This window comes from Scyliorhinus torazame, chromosome 16 (assembly GCF_047496885.1).
Source record: "Scyliorhinus torazame isolate Kashiwa2021f chromosome 16, sScyTor2.1, whole genome shotgun sequence".
Taxonomy (NCBI): domain Eukaryota; kingdom Metazoa; phylum Chordata; class Chondrichthyes; order Carcharhiniformes; family Scyliorhinidae; genus Scyliorhinus; species Scyliorhinus torazame.
The window spans coordinates 136772933-136795585 of record NC_092722.1 but is presented as its reverse complement, the minus strand read 5'-3'; the positions used below and the strand labels follow the sequence as shown (position 1 = coordinate 136795585).

Sequence of the window (22653 nt, the reverse complement as noted above, 5' to 3'; positions counted from 1 at the left end):
CTGCATTTCCAAGAATTTAGAAATCTCATCCTTAACAATGGATTCTAGAATCTTGCCAACAACCGAGGTTAGGCTAATTGGCCTATAATTTTCCATCTTTTTCCTTGTTCCCTTCTTGAACAGGGGGGTTACAACAGCTATTTTCCAATCCTCGAGTACTTTTCCTGACTCCAGTGACTTTTGAAACATCATCACCAACGCCTCCACTATTTCTTCAGCTATCTCCTTTAGAACTCTAGGATGTAGCCCCTCTGGGCCCGGAAATTTTTCAATTTTTAGACCTCTTAGTTTCTCTTGCACTTTCTCCTTTGTGATGGCTACCATATTCAACTCTGTCCCCTGACTCTCCGGAATTGTTGGGATATTACTCATGTCTTCTACTGTGAAGACTGACGCAAAGTACTTATTCAGTTCCTCAGCTATTTCCTTGTCTCCCATCACAAAATTACCAGCGTCATTTTGGAGCGGCCCAATGTCAACTTTTGCCTCCCGTTTGTTTTTAATGTATTTAAAGAAACTTTTACTATCATTCCTAATGTTATTGGCTAGCCTACCTTCAAGTTTGATCCTCTCTTTCCTTATCTCTCTCTTTGTTATCCTCTGTTTGTTTTTGTAGCCTTCCCAATCTTCTGACTTCCCACTACTCTTTGCCACATTATAGGCTTTCTCTTTTGCTTTGATGCATTCCCTAACTTCCTTTGTCAGCCATGGCTGCCTAATCCCCCCTCTGATAACCTTTCTTTTCTTTGGGATGAACCTCTGTACTGTGTCCTCAATTATTCCCAGAAACTCCTGCCATTGCTGTTCTACTGTCTTTCCCACTAGGCTCTGCTCCCAGTCGATTTTCATCAGTTCCTCCCTCATGCCCCTGTAGTTACCTTTATTTAACTGTAACACCTTTACATCTGATTCTACCTTCTTTCTTTCAAATTGGAGATTGAATTCGACCATATTATGATCACTGCCTCCTAAGTGCTCCCTTACTTTAAGATCTTTAATCAAGTCTGGCTCATTACATAACACTAAGTCCAGAATGGCCTGTTCCCTCGTGGGCTCCATCACAAGCTGTTCCAAAAAGCCCTCCTGTAAACATTCAATGAATTCCCTTTCCTTGGGTCCACTGACAGTATTATTTACCCAGTCCACCTGCATATTAAAGTCCCCCATGATCACTGTGACCTTGCCTTTCTGACATGCACTTTCTATTTTGTAGTGCATCTTGTGCCCCTAGTCCTGACCACTGTTAGGAGGCCTGTACATAACTCCCATTATGGTTTGTTTGCCTTTGTGGTTCCTCAACTCTACCCACACAGACTCCACATCATCTGACCCGATGTCGTTTAGTGCTATTGATTTAATTTCATTCCTAATTAACAAGGCATGCCCACCTCTCTGTCTTTTCGATAGGTTGTGAATCCCTGGATGTTTAAATGCCAGTCCTGAACCCCCTGCCTACCACATCATACCTGCCAGTCACAATCTGGGCCACAAGCTCATCTACCTTGTTCCGTACACTGCGCTCATTTAAATATAGCACCTTTAATTCTCTATTGACCGTCCCTTTTTGTTTTCTTAGTGTGGTGGACCTTGGTTTACTGAGCCTTTCCATACACTGTGTCATATTTTGTGGGATGGGGACTATTGTACCCTCTCCTGTGTTCTGTCTTTTCGTGCTTTTTTGTATTCCTAAGCAGCTACGCTTCCCACTGATTACTTCACCTCTTGGTTCCCTGACTTTCCCTTCCCCCCTCAATCTTTAGTTTAAAGTCCTATTCACCACCCTATTTACTCTTTTCGTTAGAACACTGGTCCCAGCTCGGTTCAGGTGGAGTCCATCCCAACGGTATAGGTCCCCCCTGTCCCAAAACTGATGCCAGTGTCCCATGAAAAGGAATCCCTCATTCCCACACCACTCTTTCAGCCACGTGTTAACGTTTTCAGAAACTATTAAGGGATTTAAAAGAAAGATCCTGCAACTGGTTAGGTAGAAATGTTTCACTTGTGAATGCCTGAGCACTTTTGTGTTGTCAAAGATCATGGACAACTTGAACCCCTATTCCCCACTCCCCTTTTCTGTTATTTGGGCTCCATCGTAGGCCCTTTATTCCGCCGTAGATGTTATAATCTATCGTTCATCTTGTTTTGTTCCTCTGACTTTGTGGGGACCCTTTGGCCCCCTCTTCAGTCTTTCCCTGGGTACCCTCCTGGCGTTTTCTTGGGTTCCTCCGTTGCTCCCCCCCTTTGTTCCTGTCTGCGTTGTGTGGTCCTTTCTGTTCCTATTGGTGCCCCGGACCACCACCCACCCCCTCCCCCGCCCCATCCGTATTGGCTTCAAACAGGTCTTGGAACAGGTTGATGAATTGCTCTCACGCTTCGGGGTATCGGACCAGCCAGAACTTCATATGGGGAACAGGGCCGATGTCCTAGCTTTTGCTTCCTTAATCGCCCGCCGGAGAATCCTGCTCGGCTGGCGATCAGCAGCGCCACCCACAGCTGCAGACTGGCTGGCAGACCTGTCAGAATTTCTCCACCTGGAGAAGATCAAGTACACCACCCGGGGGTAGGACGAAGGCTGAAACGTTTTTTTACGAGAACTGCAGTGGTTGCTATATTCCAATAACATTAGTTTGTAAAGGCTATCTTTGTACCTCTGTTCTTTTTGGCTGCGGTGCTCCGTTCCGAATTTGCCCCGCTACTGCTGCCAGCGAAGAGGGCGAATTTGGAGCTCAGTCAAAACTCCATTCACTGCAGCGGAAAAGGAGAATCCCACTGGTGTGAATGAACGGACAATCTCTGGCCTTCCAGCCATGTGTTTCTCGGCAGCGGGAGGCAGCACACCATACGCTGGCAGCGGGAATCTGTTCCCGCCGCTGTCAATGGAAATTCCCACTGAAGCCAACCCACGCTGCCCCATGTGTGCGCTGCCGGCAAGACCAGGGAATCCCTCTGCCAGGGAACAGATTGAGAATTCCGGCCGTACCTTTTTGTTTTCGCTCAGCACGTTTGTCCAGCCCACTCTCGTTCCCCTGAAATGATCACCCCTTTTCCAGCCCTTTTCCATCCACACTTCTTACCTCTTACACCATCACCCCGCCACCTCCTCACTCCCACTTTCATCCTTCTGCACGATTGACTACTGGCTCAGCAAAAACAAAATTAGGAATCAGTTTCAACCTCTGCTTCAAACTGCAGGCAGCATTGCTATATCACAGATAACAAGATGTGGGGGCTACATGTGAGGTTTAGTTTTTATGATCTGAAACAACACAGCTATAAGGAAATGTCATTTATATTGTTACTGAAACAAACTGCAATATTTCAATATTTCTGACTTAAAATCTGGTTTCATTTTCTGCGCAAAGAACAGACTCTGTTGTTATTGGAAAAGATTTGGATATATCGACCTAAAAATGTATTCAAGGCAGGGTTAAGTGCTCAAGTCTTGGCTTCTGCACTGTAGTTTCAGAAAATCGAACTCGTTAAGAATTCTGGAAATTTAATTCTGACCGGCTAAACTTAGTAAAATCAAATTTGAATGCTTCTTTCCAGTTGATGGCAGATATTATAGCTGGATTAACAATGTGAGTTCTTGTTTTAAGATAGCATTATCATTATTCCTATTCACTGAATCTTTCTGTTTAACATTGTTCCCAGGTTGTCCCAAGAACAAAATGTTACTTTCAGCAACATTTCCCATGGCCAAATCTAATATGAATACATTTTTGCACTAAGCAGCTTTCTCTTCCAGTGTGCTCTCTTTCTGAACAATTCTTTTTGGGAATAAAAACAGGAAAATTCTGGAAAAGCTCAGCGGCTGGAATTTTACAGCCGTTCTTACCCACAGAATCTTCCAGGCCCCCCGATGGCAAACCCCTGCCAGGATTTCCCAGCGGTGGTGGGGTGCATAGAACAGGGAACCCTATAGAGTGTGGGATCAGAAGACCCTACTACCGGCTAATGGCAGGCCGGTTCTGCCGCTGCTAACCCGATGGGGAGGTGCGTGGAAAATCCTGCTTAGTGTGTCTGGCAGCATCTGTGGAGAGAGAAACAGAGTTAATGCGTTGAGTCCAATGTGACTCTCCTTTGGATCTGAAGAGATGTAGAAAATAATGGGGTTAATGCTAATGAAAATGATGGGTGGAGCAAAATAATAGACTGGAGTGAGTAAATGACAAATATGTCTTGGAACAGAAGAAAAAGGGAATGGTAATGATAGTATGAAAGACTAAAGCTTTAGTCCAGTGTAGGTGTTAATAGCAGATTAAAGGTCAACACTGTCTGAAAACAAAATAGGAAAAAGTGGCAATCACAGAAAAATTATCAGCAACGCCTGAAGGCAAAAACATGAGAACAAGATATTTTGGGGATAGAGGAGTACATTGAAGTTGTTGATCTCGATGTCGAGATCAGAAGACTTCAAAATGCCTAATTAGAAGATGAGATGCTGTTGCTTGAGCTTGCATTGGTCTTCACCCAGACCATTGTAGCAAGCTGAGGACAGAAATGTGAGCAAGATGGTGAATTGACATGGCAAGCAGCAGGAATGTCTGTATCTGGGTCTCTCCTTTGTAGAGGAGACCACACTGTGAGCAGCAATTCTTATTTTGAATTTATCAATTGACAATTCTGCACAATTTGCTCAAGTCTGCAGCAGGAATTCAATCTGAAATGCAATACTGATCTTTTAGGAGTTCTGTTCCTGAGCAGGTGAACATGTTTGTGTAACTCATCAAAATTATCCTTTGCTGACTAAGAATTGTTTAAATTGATAGACATTTGTATTTAAATTGAGTAATCAGCCATTTAGGGCGCAATTTAATGGCCGTGTTGGGCCCAGTAAGGATCCATGCGGACCGGTTCGATCGCGGGAGAGGCCCAAATGGGGAACCGTGCCAGGCGCTGTGCGGTTTGCGATCTAAGAGACTCGCTCCCTTTGACGAGGTCTGGATCCTGCCCAGACGCGAAGCCAGTTGAGGCTAATTAAGGGCCACTTCCATCTCAGTAGCGAGATGGAAGCCTAAGTTAACAGGCTCCCATGATCTAACCTTGTGAGGTCACACGGGCGCCGACTAGTACTGGTCAACACAACATGGACGAGGTGGCGCAGCACCTTGGGGGTATCCCAGATCATTGGAGACCCTTGAGTGATCAGGAACAGGGCAGGGTGGCACACTAGCTATCCCTTTAGCACTGAGGCACCATGGCACTGCCAGGCTGGCACCTTGGCACTGCCACCCCAGGCACTGTCAAGGTGCCTGGGTGGCACCCTGGCTGGGAGGGGCACTGCCAGGGTGCCAGTGCCATGGTGCCCAGCTGCTAATGTGGCACTGACAATGGAGGGGACCCGAGAGGTGTCATGCCCATGAAAGAAGTGATGATGGGGGGGAGGAGGGGGGGGTGATGGGTGGGGGGCGTGAAGGACGGGTATGAAGGGGCCTTCCGAAGGTTGCGGTGAAAGATGGGAGTCCTGAGTGGAGGGATGCCTGAAAGGGGGCATGGGAAGGCTCTTAAGCTGGGGGAGAGGGTGCTCAGCGACCCCATAGCGGCGTGTTCTCACTTGGGGAATTGTGTGGTAATGCCCATGTGGTGAACGTATTGCTACTGCAATTCACCACTGTAATGTACAGTATTATGTTGATGCCCCTGTGGCCTCCACCTGTGGCTCCGCCCCCTCAGGGGTGGTATATAAACCTGCAGCCTGTAGGCGGAACTCAGTACAGAGCAGTCGCAGGCAGGCACAGATCTAGCTTATTAAATCCATTGTTCGCTTCTACTAATCGTCTTGTGTGAATTGATGGTCGCATCAATTTAATAAGCTAAGATATCACAATAAAAGCCGCCCTCAAACCTGATCGACTGGAACTCGACCCACAGGCAGCTGAAGCCAAAGGAATCTTCTCACATTGGCTCTGCTGCTTTGAGGCCTACATCGCCTCCTCCTCCTCGCCCGCCGTCACCGAGGCACGCAAGCTGAGCCTCCTCAACGCCCGGGTGAGCCACAGAATCTCTGTACTAATCGAAGACGCGACCTCGTACGCAGACGCGGTCGCAATCCTGCAAAGACATTACGTGAGGCCGGTGAACGAAGTGTTCGCGCGGCATCTCCTCACCACACGTCGTCAATGCTCCGGGGAATCGCTGGAGGAATATCTACGCGTCCTGAGGGTACTCGCTCGGAACTGTAACTACAAGGACGTCACGGCCTCGCAGCACATGGAACTCGCCATCCGGGACACCTCTGTGGCTGGAGTCCGGTCCAACTATGTCAGACACCGCCAGTTCGAAAAGGGTGCCCTCGACCTCGAAGAGACGGTAAAACTATCCACCTCATTAGAGGTCGCTAGAGGTCGCCTTCCAGATCCTAAATGCTTTCCCTCCAACCACGCAATTTCCTCGTGGGCGCCGGAGGCGCGGCCATCACCCGACCCGAGGGTGTCCCAGGCCTGTGCCGTGCGGCTGCCCGCCCAACCCAGGGGGCCGTCAAGCTATTTCTGTGGTCAGAAGCAGCACCTCAGGCAGCGTTGCCCAGCTCAGAACGCGACCTGCAGTGACTGCGGCAAGAAAGGGCATTTTGCCAAAGTCTGCTTGGCCCGACCCAAAGTTCCAAAATCGCAGGCCCGACTCACAGGCCCGCAGACCCCGCAGCATGGCTGCGTGCCTGCCGGTACCGCCCCCTTCTGACGTGTCATCCGCCTCATGCTATCCGTGGGGGCTGCCATCTTCAACGCCGCCCGACACGTGCGACCGAAGGGGGCCGCCATCTTGGCCCACATCGCTACCACCGGCTACCCGCAGTTCGGCGCTGTCACTCTCGACCAGTCATGGCCCAAGCACCTCAAGAACTCCATGATGACCGTCCGGGTCAATGGGCACGAAACACCCTGTCTGCTTAACTCCGGGAGCACAGAGAGCTTCATCCATCTGGACACGGTAAGGCGCTGCTCCCTCCAGATTTCCCCCACGTCCCAAACAATCTCCCTTGCTTCCTGATCACATTCAGTGCAGATCCGGGGGTACTGTGTCGCAAACCTCGCGAGACAGGGCGCTGAGTACGCCAATTTTAAACTCTATGTCATTCCCCATCTCTGTGCTCCTCTCTTGTTAGAACTGGATTTCCAGTGCAACCTCAGAAGCCTGACCCTGAAGTTCGGCGGACCCCTACCCCCTCTCACCGTATGTAGCCTCGCGATCCTTAAGGTCGCCCCTCCCTCGTTCTTGGCGAACCAATCCTCGGACTGTAAACCCGTTGCCACCAGGAGCAGGCGGTACAGTGCCCAGGACAGGGCTTTTATCAAGTCGGAGGTCCAGCGGCTCTTGAGGGGGGATCATCGAGGCCAGTAATAGTCCCTGGAGAGCCAAGTGGTGGTCGTCAGGACCGGGGAAAAGAACCGGATGGTTGTAGACTACAGCCAGACCATAAATCGGCACACTCAACTCCAAGCGTACCCCCTTCCCCGCATAGCGGACATGGTTAATCAGATTGCACACTACCGGGTTTTCTCCTCGGTAGATCTGAAGTCCGCATACCACCAGTTTCCGATCCACCTGGAATACAGCCACTACACTGCCTTTGAGGCAGACGGCCGCCTCTTCCACTTCCTCAGGGTCCCCTTCGGCGTCACCAATGGGGTCTCGGTCTTCCAAAGAACGATGGACCAAATGGTTGACTAGTACGAGCTGCGGGCCACGTTCCCGTACTTGGATAATGTCACCATCTGCGGCCATGATCAGCAGGACCACGACACTAACCTTCAGAAGTTCCTCCAAACCGCCCAAGCCCTTAATCTCACCTACTGTCATGATATTCAGGTAAACATCATAGCACATACATACATACATACTGATGGACAGATCAACGGACCAATCAACACACACACAACACGACAGCCAATCACAGGCAAGAGCATACACAGTACAAAACAGGGAACACGACACTTCCTGGGCACTCGAGCAGGAGACAGATCAGGGCACGGAGCTCATAGCAAGCCACTCAGACATCCACCATGTGCTGAGTGCCACTACAAGATAGAATTAGGAATAGGTCCACAGATTCAAGGTTTATGATCGAACCTCAGTAACCAGTTTACCACTGTAAATAGATGTTTGAAATAAAACTGAGTTGTACCATTCGCAACCGTGTTGGTTCGTCTGTGTAGCAAAGTACCCAACACTTCACCTACAACAAGAAGAAATTTGTTTTCCGCACCACCCGACTAGCCATCCTCGGCTATGTCGTGGAAAACAGAGTCCTAGGGCCTGACCCCGACCGCATGCACCCCCTCCTGCAACTCCCCCTTCCCCACTGCCCCAAGGATCTGAAAAGATGCCTGGGGTCTTCTCACATTATGCCCAGTGGGTCCCCAACTATGCGGACAAAGCCTGCCCACTTATCAAAGCCACCATCTTTCCCCTGACAACTAAGGCCCGCCTGGCCTTCAGACGCATCAAGGCAGACATTACCAAGGCCACAATACACGCGGTGGACGAGTCCATCCCTTCCAGGTGGAGAGCAATGCATCAGACGTCACCCTAGCTGCTACCCTTAACCAGGCAGGCAGGCCCGTGGCCTTCTTTTACCGTACCCTCAACGCCTCCGAGATTCGACACTCCTCTGTCGAAAAGGAAGCTCAAGCCATTGTGGAAGCTGTGCGGCATTGGAGGCACTACCTGGCCGGTAGGAAGTTCACCCTCGTCACCGACCAACGGTCGGTAGCCTTTATGTTCAACAACACACAGCGGGGCAAGATCAAGAATGATAAGATCTTGAGGTGGAGAATCAAACTCTCCACCGATAATTATGATATCGTGTATCATCCTGGGAAGCTCAATGAGCCCCCAGATGCCCTGTCCCGGGACATGCGCAAGCGCGCAAGGTGACCGGCTTCGGGCCATCCACAATGACCTCTGTCACCCGGAGGTCACCCGGCTTCTCCACTTCAACAAAGCCCGCAACCTGCCCTACTCCACCGAGGAGGTCAGGGCCATGACCAGGGACTACCAAGTCTGCGCGGAGTGCAAGCCGCACTTCTATCAGCCAGACAAGGCCCACCTGGTGAAGGCCTCCCGCCCCTTTGGGCGCCTCAGCGTCAATTTCAAAGGGCCCCTCCCTCCACTGACCACAACGTGTATTTTCTCAACGTCGTTGACGAGTACTCCCGTTTCCCCTTTGCCGTCCCATGTCCCGACATGACCGCGGCCGCTGTCATTAAGGCCCTGCAGAGCATCTTCACCCTGTTCGGTTTCCCCACTTACGTCCACAGTGACCGGGACTCCTAGTTTATGAGCGATGAGCTGCGTCAGTACCTGCTCGGTAAGGGCATTGCCTCGAGCAGGACTACCAGATACAACCCCCGGGAAACGGACAGGTGGAGAGGGAGAACGCGATGGCATGGAAGGCCGTCCTTCTGGCCCTACGGTCTAGAGGTCTCCCAGTTTCCCGCTGGCAGGAGGTCCTCCCCGACGCGCTCCACTCCATTCGGTCGCTCCTCTGCACAGCCACGAAAGAGACCCCACACGACCGTCTATTTGTCTTCCCCAGGATGCCCATCAAGGGGTCTCGCTTCCGTCCTGGCTGACAACACTGGGGCCTGTCCTCCTCCGAAAGCACGTGAGGAGCCGTAAGTCCAACTTCCTGGTCGAGAGGGTCCAGCTCCTACATGCCAACCCTCAGTATGCCTACATGGCGCAACGCCCCCCTCCCCCCCCCCCCACACCGCCGATCACCACCAACCGAATCCCTCACGGCGGGCTACCAGCTGTCCCCCTGGGGATCCTGAACACCGCTCCCGCCCCTACACGGCCTACACCCCCCTTCCCCCATCGCCGACACACCGTGATGAAGCTCCAGACGACACACTCCCGGAGTCAACGAGTCCAACACCCGTGCCCGCAGCGACGAGTCCAACACCTATGCCCGCAGCGAAGCCGGAGCTGAGGCGATCACAGAGAACGATTAAGGCTCCGGACAGACTCGATATGTGAGCCCACTTCACACCCGCTGGACTTCAATTTTTTAACAGGGGGTGAATGTGGTGAACGTATTGCTACTGCAATTCACCACTGTATTGTACTGTATTATGTTGATGCCCCTGTGGGCTCCGCCTGTGGCTTTGCCCCCTCGGGGGTGGTATACAAACCTGCAGCCTATAGGCGGCACTCAGTACAGAGCAGTCACAGGCAGGCACAGATCTAGCTTATTAAAACCACTGTTCACTTCTACTAATCGTCTTGTGTGAATTGATGGTCGCATCAGTCCATGTCTGTGGGGGGTAACATTGCCCATGGGTGGGGGGTGTCAGGGGAACCTCAAGCTCACTTAGAGATCGGGGCAGCCTTTCAAAATGGTGGTCCAATCTCTGAGCAGCCGGCGAGTTCAGCTCCCCAGTGATGAAAATAATTCTAAATGTGGGATAGCCTAAAGAGGAATTCCCCAGGAGCCAATAAAGTGACTAAGTGTGGTTAGATAGTGGTGGGAAACTCGCTGAAAGAGCCTGGAAAAACTCTCAGCCAAAACCACCTGAAATGACACTTAGAAACATTTCCATGAAATTCCAGCCTCTATTTCATTCTTTTAGTCTTCTCACCAGATTGTAAATATATTCAGTGATGAAAGTGACACACTGGCGTAAAACCTCAATGAAAGATGTATGAATATTCAATAAAATGTAAAAGCTCCAAATAAATGCAGTTTGTGTGACGAGGTTGCCACGACAGAAAGAAGGCTTGTTAAACAGTATTTTGCATGTGCCCTGATTGTGGTTTTATGTCAGGTTGATAACCTATACCCAATTCATGCCTGAATGAAAAACCCCTGTTGCTTTATACAACACCTTCCATTATGTCCAACCAATGCAGACCGACAAAGGAGATAAGCCAGTACAATCCAGATTGGAACTCAGTGATCAAACTGTCCAGTGCTCTGGTCAGACAACATCAATATTGTGTCCACTGCTGGCCACTGAGAAACAAGGGAAACACAGTGCAAGGAGAAACCACAATATTGAGTTCTCGTGTCTGAATCATGGGAAAAGACAGATATTTGAGCTTTTCAGATTGGAAAAGGGGAGTCTGACCAGGTAGGTAGTGGAAATAGGACAAAGGATGAAGGTTGAAACGAGTAAAAAGTGAATTCAAACCAACCTCAGGAGGTTCTCCATGTAGAGACTGATTGACAGGTAGAATGTGCAGTGAAGGAGACATAAGCTGGAGTCCTGTAGGAAAAATTAAATGCACCATGAGGAGGAGTCATAGAATCATAGAATTTACAGTGCAGAAGGCGGCCATTCGGCCCATTGAGTCTGCGCCATCCCTTGGAAAGAGCACCCTACTTAAGCCTACACCTCCACCCTATCCCCGTAGCTCAGTAACCCCACCTAACCTTTTGGACATTAAGGGCATTTTATCATGGCCAATCCACCTAACCTGCACTACTTTGGACTGTGGAAGGAAACCGAAGCACCCGGAGGAAACCCACACAGACATGGGGAGAAAGTGCAAACTCCACACAGACAGTGATCTGCGGCCGGAATTGAACCTGGGACCCTAGATCTGTGGGGCAGCAGTGCTAACCACTGTGCCACCGTGCCACCTCAGTAGTGTAGGATTGTTCTTGCTGGAATTATTAAGGTGGTCGGAATGGCCTCCTGATCCACAATTATTTTGTGATCATAGATGTGACAGGGGGAATCTTAGATGTGATTTAAAGTTACAAATAGAGGTTGACGGTTGCAAGTTGAATCATCTCATCTACAGCACTGCTGGATGAATTATCTCATTGATGGAGCAGCAGACATCCAACTTTTTTGCTGCCACCAACAAGATTGCACTTAAGTAAAGCAGTGCCTACTACTTATTTCTTGTTACTTTGTACTTACCCCCGATTTGGGGTTACCAATACCACATTGTGCAGCGGTGAAAGACTGTAGCTCGTCACAATCTTTTCCAGGGCAATTAGGGATTTATTTTCCATCAATTATTTTGCTATCCTTTTGGTGAATTCCTGCCTGGAGTCTTTTTTTTTGTACATAGGGTGTAAGCACACGGCAAGGTCAACAATTGTTGCCCATCCCTAATTGCCCTGGTAAAGGTTGTGGTGAGCTACACTCTTGAACCGCTGCTCAATGTGGTATTGGTAACCTCAAATCGGGGGTTAGAAAGGGAATTCCAGGTTTTTTATCCAGCGGCAGTGAAGGAAGGGCGATATAGTTCCAAGTCAGGATGGTGCGTGGCTTGGAGGGGAACTTCCAGGTGGTGGAGTTCCTATGTATCTGTTCCCTTGGTAATCTCAGTGGTAGAGATCAGAGATTTGGGACGTGTTGCCAAAGGAGTCTTGGCAAATGGCTTCAGTGTACCTTGTAAATGGTTCACACAGCAACCTCTGTGCATCTATGATCTCAATTTTCTTTTACATATATAATTTTTAATTATGTTAGCACCCGCAGAGCAGTTTATGTTACTGGTTTCTTATTAACTATTGGGAACGGGAAATTACTCCATTTGAATGATTTTCTGAGAAATGCACTCAGCACCACACTTCATTGCCAAGCCATAACATTTCTTTTGAGCTGGAAAATAAAATGAGCCTGACAGAAATCTGCTGTGTAAACACAAGAAGGGATGCTGGAAGAAAAAATGTTTATGGCATCTGGCCTGCACTGGCTGCACTGGCAGTTCAATCCGTTTTCGCAACTCACTGACTACCTTTATCTTTGAACTGCCTTGTCACAAAGGATGCATACATCAGCTCATTGAGCCAATGGATAATTCTCTGCCCTGTACTATACGGCACTGTTCAACAAATTGAATCAGGTTAGAAGTGCTCCGTCATTTATTTTCCCTTCTTGACCTATCAGTTCCCTGAGTGTTGGTGGGCCGTTTCACTGTGGAGGGCATCATAAACAAACTTGATTCTCTTTACATAAGTGCACTTCCCAACAGTAGTCATTGGGCAAACCCGTACTTTCCCAATACTTTCCCAAACCCTAAAGGCACTGAGGCCAATCATATCACCTCCTACTGTCATCGGCTGAGACAGAGACTGAACACTGACCGTAACAATCAATGAAAAGCCCTATAGCCCTTTCATCAAGATGCTTAAATAATGCCAACAGATTTCCTGTAATTAAATGCTGTACATTTTCCAGTGAAAGCCACCCTATAAATACTACATAACAATATTGTATATATAGTCTGTGTAATAGAAAACCTGCACAATATAGAAATGGAGCCTCCTTCATTGTGCTGCCAGTTTATTTTAAGCATTACCTTGAAAATAAATGAAAAGATATTTTCTCTTAATCTAATTAAGCCTGTTTGGTAAAGCCTCATGGCATCACTTTCTCATGGCCCTACGACTGTCAATAATTTTTAAATGATCTATGTTACAGGTCTGACCAAACTATTTCAGTGAAGATTGTAACCCTTTGGCTAGCAGCTTTCTTTTCTGGGTGGTCAATACCTGAAGGATTTTATTTCTTTAATATATCTGAGTTAAATATTCTCATATTTAAATCCTTCTACGCCCTCCTTCTACGGAGAAGGACATAGAAGGATGTGTGTGTAAATTTGCGGATGACCCTAAAGTCGGTGGAGTTGTGGACAGTGCGGAAGGATGTTGCAGGTTACAGAGGGACATAGATAAGCTGCAGAGCTGGGCTGAGAAGTGGCAAATGGAGTTTAATGCAGAAAAGTGTGAGGTGATTCATTTTGGAAGGAATAACAGGAATACAGAGCACTGGGCTAATGGTAAGATTCTTGGTAGTGTGGATGAGCAGAGAGGTCTCGGTGTCCATGTACATAGATCCCTGAAAGTTGCCACCCAGGTTGATAGGGTTGTTTAGAAGGCGTATGGTCTGTTCGCTTTTATTGGTAGAGGGATTGAGTTTCGGAGCCATGAGGTCATGTTGCAACTGTACAAAACTCTGGTGCGGCCGCATTTGGAGTATTGCGTGCAGTTATGGTCACCGCATTATAGGAAGGATGTGGAAGCATTGGAAAGGGTGCAGATGGGATTTACAAGGATGTTGCCTGGGATGGAGGGAAGATCTTATGAGGAAAGGCTGAGGGACTTGAGGCTGTTTTCATTAGAGAGAAGAAGGTTAAGATGTGACTTAATAGAGGCATACAAGATGATCAGAGGATTAGATAGGTGGACAGTGAGAGCCCTTTTCCTCAGATGGTGATGGCTAGCACGAGGGGACATAGCTTTAAATTGAGGGGAGATAGATATAGGACAGATGTCAGAGGTAGGCTCTTTACTCAGAGAGTAGTAAGGGCGTGGAATGCCCTGCCTGCAACAGTGATGGACTCTCCATCATTAAGAGCATTTAAATGGTCATTGGATCAACACATGGATGATCATGGAATAGTGTAGATGGGCTTTAGATTGGTTTCACAGGTTGGCGCAACGTCGAGGGCCGAAGCGCGTGTACTGCGCTGTAATGTTCTATTGTCCATTGTCTTATGTAAGCATTTCATTTCTTATTTCCTGTTACTTCAGAAAGTTTGTCTGTCAAGCATTGGTTTGTTCTCTGTAAAAATCTAGTTAACTAAAATGCATTTTCTGTATGCGTTCCACTCTAAATATTGAGCTAGATTACATAATACAATTAATCTTGGAATAAATTACAGAAATTGTCGATTGTGCTGTATATTCCATTTAGTGTAGAATTGCTGCTGTATTTTTTCCATGTTGGATGGTGAAATGCTAACATTTGTCTCCGACTAGATCACAGCTAGATATATATTTTTTCCTGTGTGTCATACTTAAACATATAACACCTTTAAACAAAGAAACAATAAAAATAAAAGTAAGGAGGACGGCATTTGGCCCTTCAAGTCTTCTCTGCCTTCATTATGCTCATAGCTGATCATCAAATTCAACACCCTGATCCCGCCTTCCTCCCCATATTCCTTGATCCCTTTAGCCCCAAGAGCTATATCTAATTCCTTCTTGAAATTACAAAACATTTTGGCCTCAACTACTTTCTGTGATAACGAATTCCACAGATTCACCACTCTCTGGGTGAAGAAATGTCTCCTAACCTCAGTCCTAGAAGGTTTACCCCTTATCCTCAAAATATGACCCCCTCATTATGGACTCCCCCACCATCGGGAACATTCTTTCTGAATCTACCCTATTTAATCCTGTTAGAATTTTATACGTTTCAATGAGGTCCCTGTCATTCTTCTAAACTCCAATGAATATAATCCTAACTGACTTAGTCTCTCCTCAGATGACAGTCCCGCCATCCCAGGAATCAGTCTGGTAAACCTTTGTTGCACTCCCTCCGTTGCAAGAACATCCTTCCTCAGATAAGGACCAAAACTGCACACACTACTTCAGGTGTGACCTCACCAATGGCCTATACAATTGCAGTAAAACAAATTTTGTCAAGCTACTTGACTCAAAACTCTGGATATTCAGAGTGATGTACATAACGTAGTGGAGAGTCACAACTTCCGTATTTCCATGGTGCAACTACCTTTAAAAAAATATATGGACAGTGCTAAATTAATTTCGGTACACAGGTGCCAATTTGGATTTAAAATGGCATCCTCACTGCCTGCACACTTGTGGGGCAAGCCACGTGGCTGCCGTATTGGTGAGGATATTAGCACACATACAACAAATGGCTGCTGGAAGCATGTAGAGCAAGGAGATCACAATGTCAACAGTGTGCAATATGAATTGATGCTAGCTGTGTCATTTCAGTGCTCAACACTCTGGTTAACACTCCCTCTCTAAGTCTTATACAACTGAACTTGCCCTCAGCATCAGGGAGGTCCCCTCACCAGCACTACTTAAAAAACATCAACAACTACATACAAATTATTTGACGGTTGATTTTTCTGGCTGTTGCTTTGGTTGTACACTTATTCAGTATTTTCTATAGATGTTTCAAATTGCGAAAGTCCACAGGGAGCAGCTGCAAGTTCGCATGGAGTTTTTTGCTGTAGTCAAGGTTTCTGTATGAACCATTTACTCAGACATGGCTGCATTTGGTAGACGTTCTCCCTGGAATACAGCATGACTTTGTGAATGAATAGAGGTAATGCAGAGCAGGACAAGCTTCAGAATGAGGGGGAAGAGGCTGGCTGTATGTTGCACAATCTCACCATCATGATGAGACAACCTGTGCCACCAGCTATACATAGTACATCGTTCCGGAGTAGGAGCATGAGGAGGAGAAGCAGGCAGAACAGAAGCAAGAGAGAAATAATCCCTTCACAACCCCTTTCTGGACAGGCTCTCTGTGAACAACTCATCTTATTATGATACCAGTAACTGCAATCCCAATTCCTCATTGACCAGACCACACAAAATAAAGCAGAAATCTGAAATAAAAATAGAAAATGTTGAAAATACTCAGCAGATCGGGCAGCATCTGTGGAGAGAGACAGACAGTTACCTCAGAAGGGGAAAAATGTTAGAGATGTAACAGATATTAAGCAAACACGGAGGAGGGAAATGGGGTGCGAACAAAGGAGAAGGCCTGTGATGGAGAGGTAAGCAGGAGAAATTAAATGACAAAAGGGATGATGGTGCAAGACAACAGGGTGAAAGTGGGACCAGTAAGAAAACAAAATATATAGAGTGCGTGATTTAATGGCCTTGCCGTGCCTGACCTGGTGAGGCAACAAGGCCGTTGAATCATCCAAGAGGCCTCTCGTTAGATTTGCGATGCTTCAACCTAACTTCGTGAGACAGAGCAATCTGGATCCCGCCCTCGCTGGGCAAGATCCAGATCAGCATATTCAAATGAGTCATTGGCTCATTTCCTGTACTCATTTAAATCTACATAACCGGATTCTCCCGAGGCCTGAGACTGAACAGCCACATCTTGGAGACATTGCCATTTAGCACTGGCCCACAAAAATGAGACAGGGTGGTCAGGCTCTGGGCAGGATGGTACGCTGGCACTCCCACTGACACTGGGCACCTTGACACTGCCAGCCTGACACCTTGGCACAGACACTTGGGCATCCTTGCAGTGCCATATTGACACTGCCTGGGTGCCCTATTGGCACTGCCAGGGTGCCAGTATGACAGTGCCAGGATGCCCAGGCCAGGGGTCAAGCTTGGAGGGACCTTTCCCTTAAGAGATGGGGTAAGGACTCTGTAAGGAGGTACGTTGCGTCCAGTGGAGAGGTGGGGGGGGGAGGGGATCCGTTTGCATCCAGTGGGGAGGTGGGGTGGCTGAGGGGGTTTGAAAGATCGAGGCGGCATTTAAAAATGGTGCCTCGATCTGTGAGTACAGGAAATGATGTAAAGTGTGCAGCCTTGGCAGGGCCTTCCTTACCGAGACCAACAAAAACGGGAAAGAGCCGTAAAATAGCAGTTGCACCGAGAAACATCCTGTAAACGTGCGTGAAAAGGACTCTGTTTTCGTCCCATTAAATCGGGCCCAGAGAGAAGGTATAAATGGAAATAGCAGAACCATCATCAACAGCTGCCGTCCCCCAAAAAATGATGCTCAAGGTTATGAAATAGTTCAGCTCAAAGCTGAGTCTGTAAGGCTGTGAGGTGTCTCATCGGTCCTGTTTGTCAAATGTATATTGAGCTGCAGTGAAACATTGCAGGACACCAAGCTCAGAGTTGGAGTCAGGTACAGAATTGACAGATGACTGGAAGCTCAGGTCGCACTTCCAGACAGAGTGGAAGTGTTCTGCAAAGCCAATTTGCCTTTGTTCTCTGCAGTGCAGAGGAGATCTGATTGTGAGCAGTGAAAACTAAATACCATCATGAAAAAAAATACAAACAAATGACTGTTCCACATAGAAGCAATGTTTAGCACCCTGGACGATAACAGGGAGGATCAAAAAAAGGCAGGTGTTGCATCTATGATTTTATGGGATGCTGCGGTGGGAGGGGGAGGGAAATTTGTTGGGGACGATTGAGGAGTGGACCTAGTTATCACCGAGGAATCAGTCTCTTTACAGCGGTGGGAAAGAAGTGTTTTAATCATGACCTCACAGTGAAGGTGGTGGAAATGGTGGAGGATATGTTGTAAGTGGAGCTCAGTGGAATGAAAGGTCAGGGCAAGGATAAGTGTGCTATGGTTCTTGGAGGAAGGAAAGGGAAAAAATGAAATGATGGAAATGGAATGGACATGATTAAAGGACCTGCCAATCACAAATTTTGCATTAACCCTTGGCGTAACCACTAAGTCTGCAATAACCCGAACCCTAACCACTAACTCTGCATTAACCCTAACCACTAACTCTGCATTAATCTTCACTCTAACCTCTAACTCTGCATTAACCCAAACCTAATGTCTGTGTAAGCAATGTACCTTTAAGAAAAGAGGGGTGTCAGAGAGTGGGTGGGGCTGGGCTATAGGTCAGCCATTTTACAGGTTTTTAGTTTCAGTTTAAAAAGCAGTTTGAAAAGTACCTGGCTGGTTTTGCTGAGAGCAGCAAAAAAGTGCCTGGCTGGTTTTACAAGGTGCTGGAGCTGAAATCACCCAAGCTAATATATCTCTGCCATTCTACAGAAAAAATATATATCCTTTAACCTGATGTGATTTTGTTTAAAGGTGTTAAGTCTCTTGGAAGTTTGAAGGAACAGTTTAGGAGTTATTTACTGTTGTAATATTTTCTGAGTTATCTTTGAAGTAAGGGGTGTTAAGAGATCCAATGTTTATTCAAGATGTTAAGTTGAGTTCATGGAATAAATAGTGTTTTGTGTTTAAAAACCCACGTGTCCATAATTGTAATCCCACACCTCGGAAAAGCAACAAATCCATTAAAGGGAGAGGGTGGTTGAACTCCATGATACATTTTGGGGTTCTGAAAACGCCTCACCCATAACACTAACCACTAACTCTGCATTAACCTTAACTCTAACCTCTAACTCTGCATTACCCCTAACCCTAACCACTAACTCTGCATTAATCTTAATTCTAACCTCTAACTCTGCATTAACCCAAACCCTAACCACTAACTCTGCATTAACCCTAACTCTAACCACTAAATCTGCATTAACCCTAACCCTACCCACCAACTCTGCATTAACCCCAACTCTCACCACTAATTGCATTAACTCTAACCCTAACATAGAACATAGACCTTTCCATTCCTCAATTTCTCTGTGTTGTTTCTGGAGATAGGCTATGATGACCAATATCGACCACAAGACCACTTGTATCAACATTAAATTGATACATTTTTATATATTACCAATATCCACTACACTTCCCACCTCACTTCCTGCAAGGACTCTATTCCATTCTGCCACTTTCTCCTTTTTTTAACAATGATGTTATCCCAATCAATATGTGGATAGCAGTGTCCAATGGTGAGAATTGTTTGCGAGGACTTAACCCTGTATTGGGTATCCTAGGCTAGTGAGTGGAGCTCCTGAGTGGCACCCGTCCATCTAAGTGGGCTGCAAGATTGAAGTTAGGCTTGTTCCCTAATTGTGAACCTTGAATAAGATTGAATATATTTGATAAAAGCCGAATATTTAGTAACAAGTTATAGAAAATGCATAATCATTCATATATTAATAGAACTGTCTTCAACTTCAAGTGGTAAAAACAAAATAAATATTTATGCTTGATTGGAAACAGAGGGAGCGCATGGCTCTCACAGTCAACATTGTGTTCAATCAGCACACACATCGCCCCCATATGCCCTTGCTTTTCGCGTGTGTATCACTTCAGTCATACCGGTAGAAAAAACCTACGCGGATGGAAACCAGCGGATTGTGGCAACTCTGCATGTGGGCAACAGTCAACAAAATGTCTTGTAGGCCCCTCTCAGAACCCTGATGGGCCAGATGTGGCCCCTGGGCCATGTTTCCAAGTCAGGATGGCACGTGATTTGGAGAAGGGCTGGGAAGATAATGATGTTCCCATTGTCCTGCAGTCATTCTCCTCCTAGGTGGTAGAGGTCAAGGATTTGGACGAAGGTGTTGGCGCGCTACCTTGAGTGCTGCAGTGTATTTTTTTGATTGTACACCGCAACCCTATTGTACCAATGGTGGAGGGACTGAATGTTCAAGGCTGATGAATTCTTCTCAAATGTACTCACTGTTATTTGCAGTGAGTAATTGCTGTGCAGCATGACACCACAGATGGAAAACGGTATAAATGATCAGTTAATTTGTTTTGATGGTTTAGATGAACATTCATTTCCCTAAAATGTTACACATTCATTTCTCAGAGAACTCTTGTTCCTCCGTCTGATTGAATCAGTCAAATACCAAACGGAAGCCATTTTGTTTAATGGAAAGCACAATTGAATAATAGTAGATGAGTTTCTGCTGTGTAACCGGATAAAACTTTAAGTGCAGCAAAGTGCAACATAACCTGCATTCAGTAGATTTTATACTGGTCTATAAATCTTGCATTTTATTCAAAGTTCAATTTAGTCATTTTACAGTGACACAAGAGAACGATCTTCTTTGCAGCAGCTCATTTATCGTTCTACATTAACTATGTTCTCCACTGACTTTCTGCAGGATCCTGAGTAACAACAAGATCACGCTGTTGAAGAATGGCTCTTTCTTTGGCCTGCGCTCTCTAGAGAGGCTGTGAGTAACTGATCACTGCACCTTGTTCTGTTACACTTACTGGGTGCAGCATTTTTTTTTAACTATAATGATTGATAGGCAATTAAAATGAAGACATTTTAAAAGTTGTTTTGCTTTGTGTGCAATGGAGCATGATTGGCAGCCAGCCAACAAATGGTATGGCTGGTGATTGGTGGATCGAGTCTTCAAGAAAAACATGCAGGAAACTGTTGATAATTTTAAGCAAAATAAACTTCAATTCACAAGGTGAATAGATGTCATGCACTCGGCTGTTTTTCTTTCAAAAGTGAAGCTCTTTTGGTATTTTAACTCTTCAGGAACTAATATTTGTTCTCAATGCCATTTCCATAAGGCAGTTTTTTTGCATTGTTAAGATATATGCAGGAGTGAAATTTGAAAGGCACTTAAGACAGGGGTGGGGATCACATTATACAGTTAGCCCATACCCACCCAATGTGATGCATGCAGCTTGTCAACTTTGTGCTGCCTGCTAATTAACATGATTGCAGTGTGCAACCAACAGTAACCACACAGAGTGTTGCATGACTCAGCAGGCCACCCAAAAGGCCTAGCACCATCTTAAGCACACCTGGACCACTCAAAGCCAGCCGCTAATAGGGGCAATGCATTAGCGTTTGGTAGGTGCAGAAAATGGTTCTATGATGGATTCTGACCTCAGATAGATAATGGCATAACATAGGCAACAGCAGATTGTAACATTCTTGACACAGTGCTGGCAACCTTGGCAGAAGGGGTGGAAAGGGGAAGATATGTCTTTTATCCGCAGACACCCAGGAGGCCCTACTGTCATTCGCTCAGAAGAGAGTGGGAACAGATAGCCATGGTGGTCAACATCACACAAGTGGTCATTGTCATGATATTCAGGTAAACATCATAGCACATACATACTGATGGACAGATCAACGGACCAATCAACACATACACAACACAGCCAATCACAGGCAAGAGCATACACAGTACAAAACAGGGAACACGACACTTCCTGAGCATTCCAGCAGGAGACAGCTCAGGGCACAGAGCTCATAGCAAGACACTCAGACATCCACCATGTGTTGAGTGCCACTACAAGATAGTATTAGGAATAGGTCCACAGATTCTAGGATTATGATCGAACCTCAGTAACCAGTTTACCACTGTAAATAAATGTTAGCAATAAAACTGAGTTGTACCATTCACAACCGTGTTGGTTCGTCTGTGTAGCAGAGTACCCAACACATCAGTCATGGTCAGAGAATTTGTCCCCAAATGCCATATCCTACCAGGTGTGCTAGTCACCATAAGCTGCACCATGTTAATGCTGTCCTGTCCAGCTTCCCATTCCCACTCTCTGCAAGCTTAAGCTCTTTCAAAACTGTGCTTCCTGGACCTTGTACCAAATCCCACTTGCCAATGACTCCTATCCTCAATGACCTGCCATAGCCTCATCCTTCTCCACTTCCGTTTCCTCCTCAACTCCTACAATCTCTCCCAAGTGGCGTGCCTTCAACCATCTTAGGCATGACACACCACAAACCCTCGTACCTATCGTCTTAAAGATTTCCTGAAAGCTGATATCTTTGACAAAATGTTTTGATCAACGCTCTGGATAGCTGCTTCTTTTGCTCAGCGTCCATGATCTCTCCTTCCGTCACTGCGATACATCATGCCCTTTTTTGGGATTTTCCACATGATCCAATATACTGACTGGATGTTTGGTTTTTCAAATCTTATGGAAGCCTCATCTGACTGAAATTGTTACATTTCTAATTGTTTTAATGACTCTCTGAACACAACAGAAAGAAACCCTCTTCAAGCTAATCTCTCAGGGTGACAGCACACCTGCTCCCTTGCCAGTCTCTCAATCATGTTAATGTAAAACAGTTATCTGTGACAGACAGCCCAGACTAAAGCTGACATCTAGTACTCTGCTGCTGGATTCCTTAACAACCAAACCGTCTTGAGTTTACTCACCACAGCTATCCCAAGTGCTCTCAGCAGAAATTCAATAGCTTCCCACTCACCAAGCTGTAGCCATTAGGGGACCAGCTCACGGGAGCATTAATGTGGATAAGTGAGCTCATCAGACAGGCATGGAGTTTTCCACAAAGGTGATGTTT

At 46.6% G+C, this 22653-nt stretch overlaps 1 protein-coding gene across 1 annotated transcript in view; it reads left to right on the top strand.

Moving 5' to 3' along the window:
• adgra1b (adhesion G protein-coupled receptor A1b) overlaps positions 1–22653 on the top strand; it is an 827468-nt gene that overhangs the window by 95121 nt on the left and 709694 nt on the right. The window contains exon 2 of the mRNA XM_072479133.1: positions 20465–20536. Coding sequence (XP_072335234.1) covers positions 20465–20536 — 72 coding nt within the window. The remainder of the gene's footprint in view (positions 1–20464; positions 20537–22653) is intronic.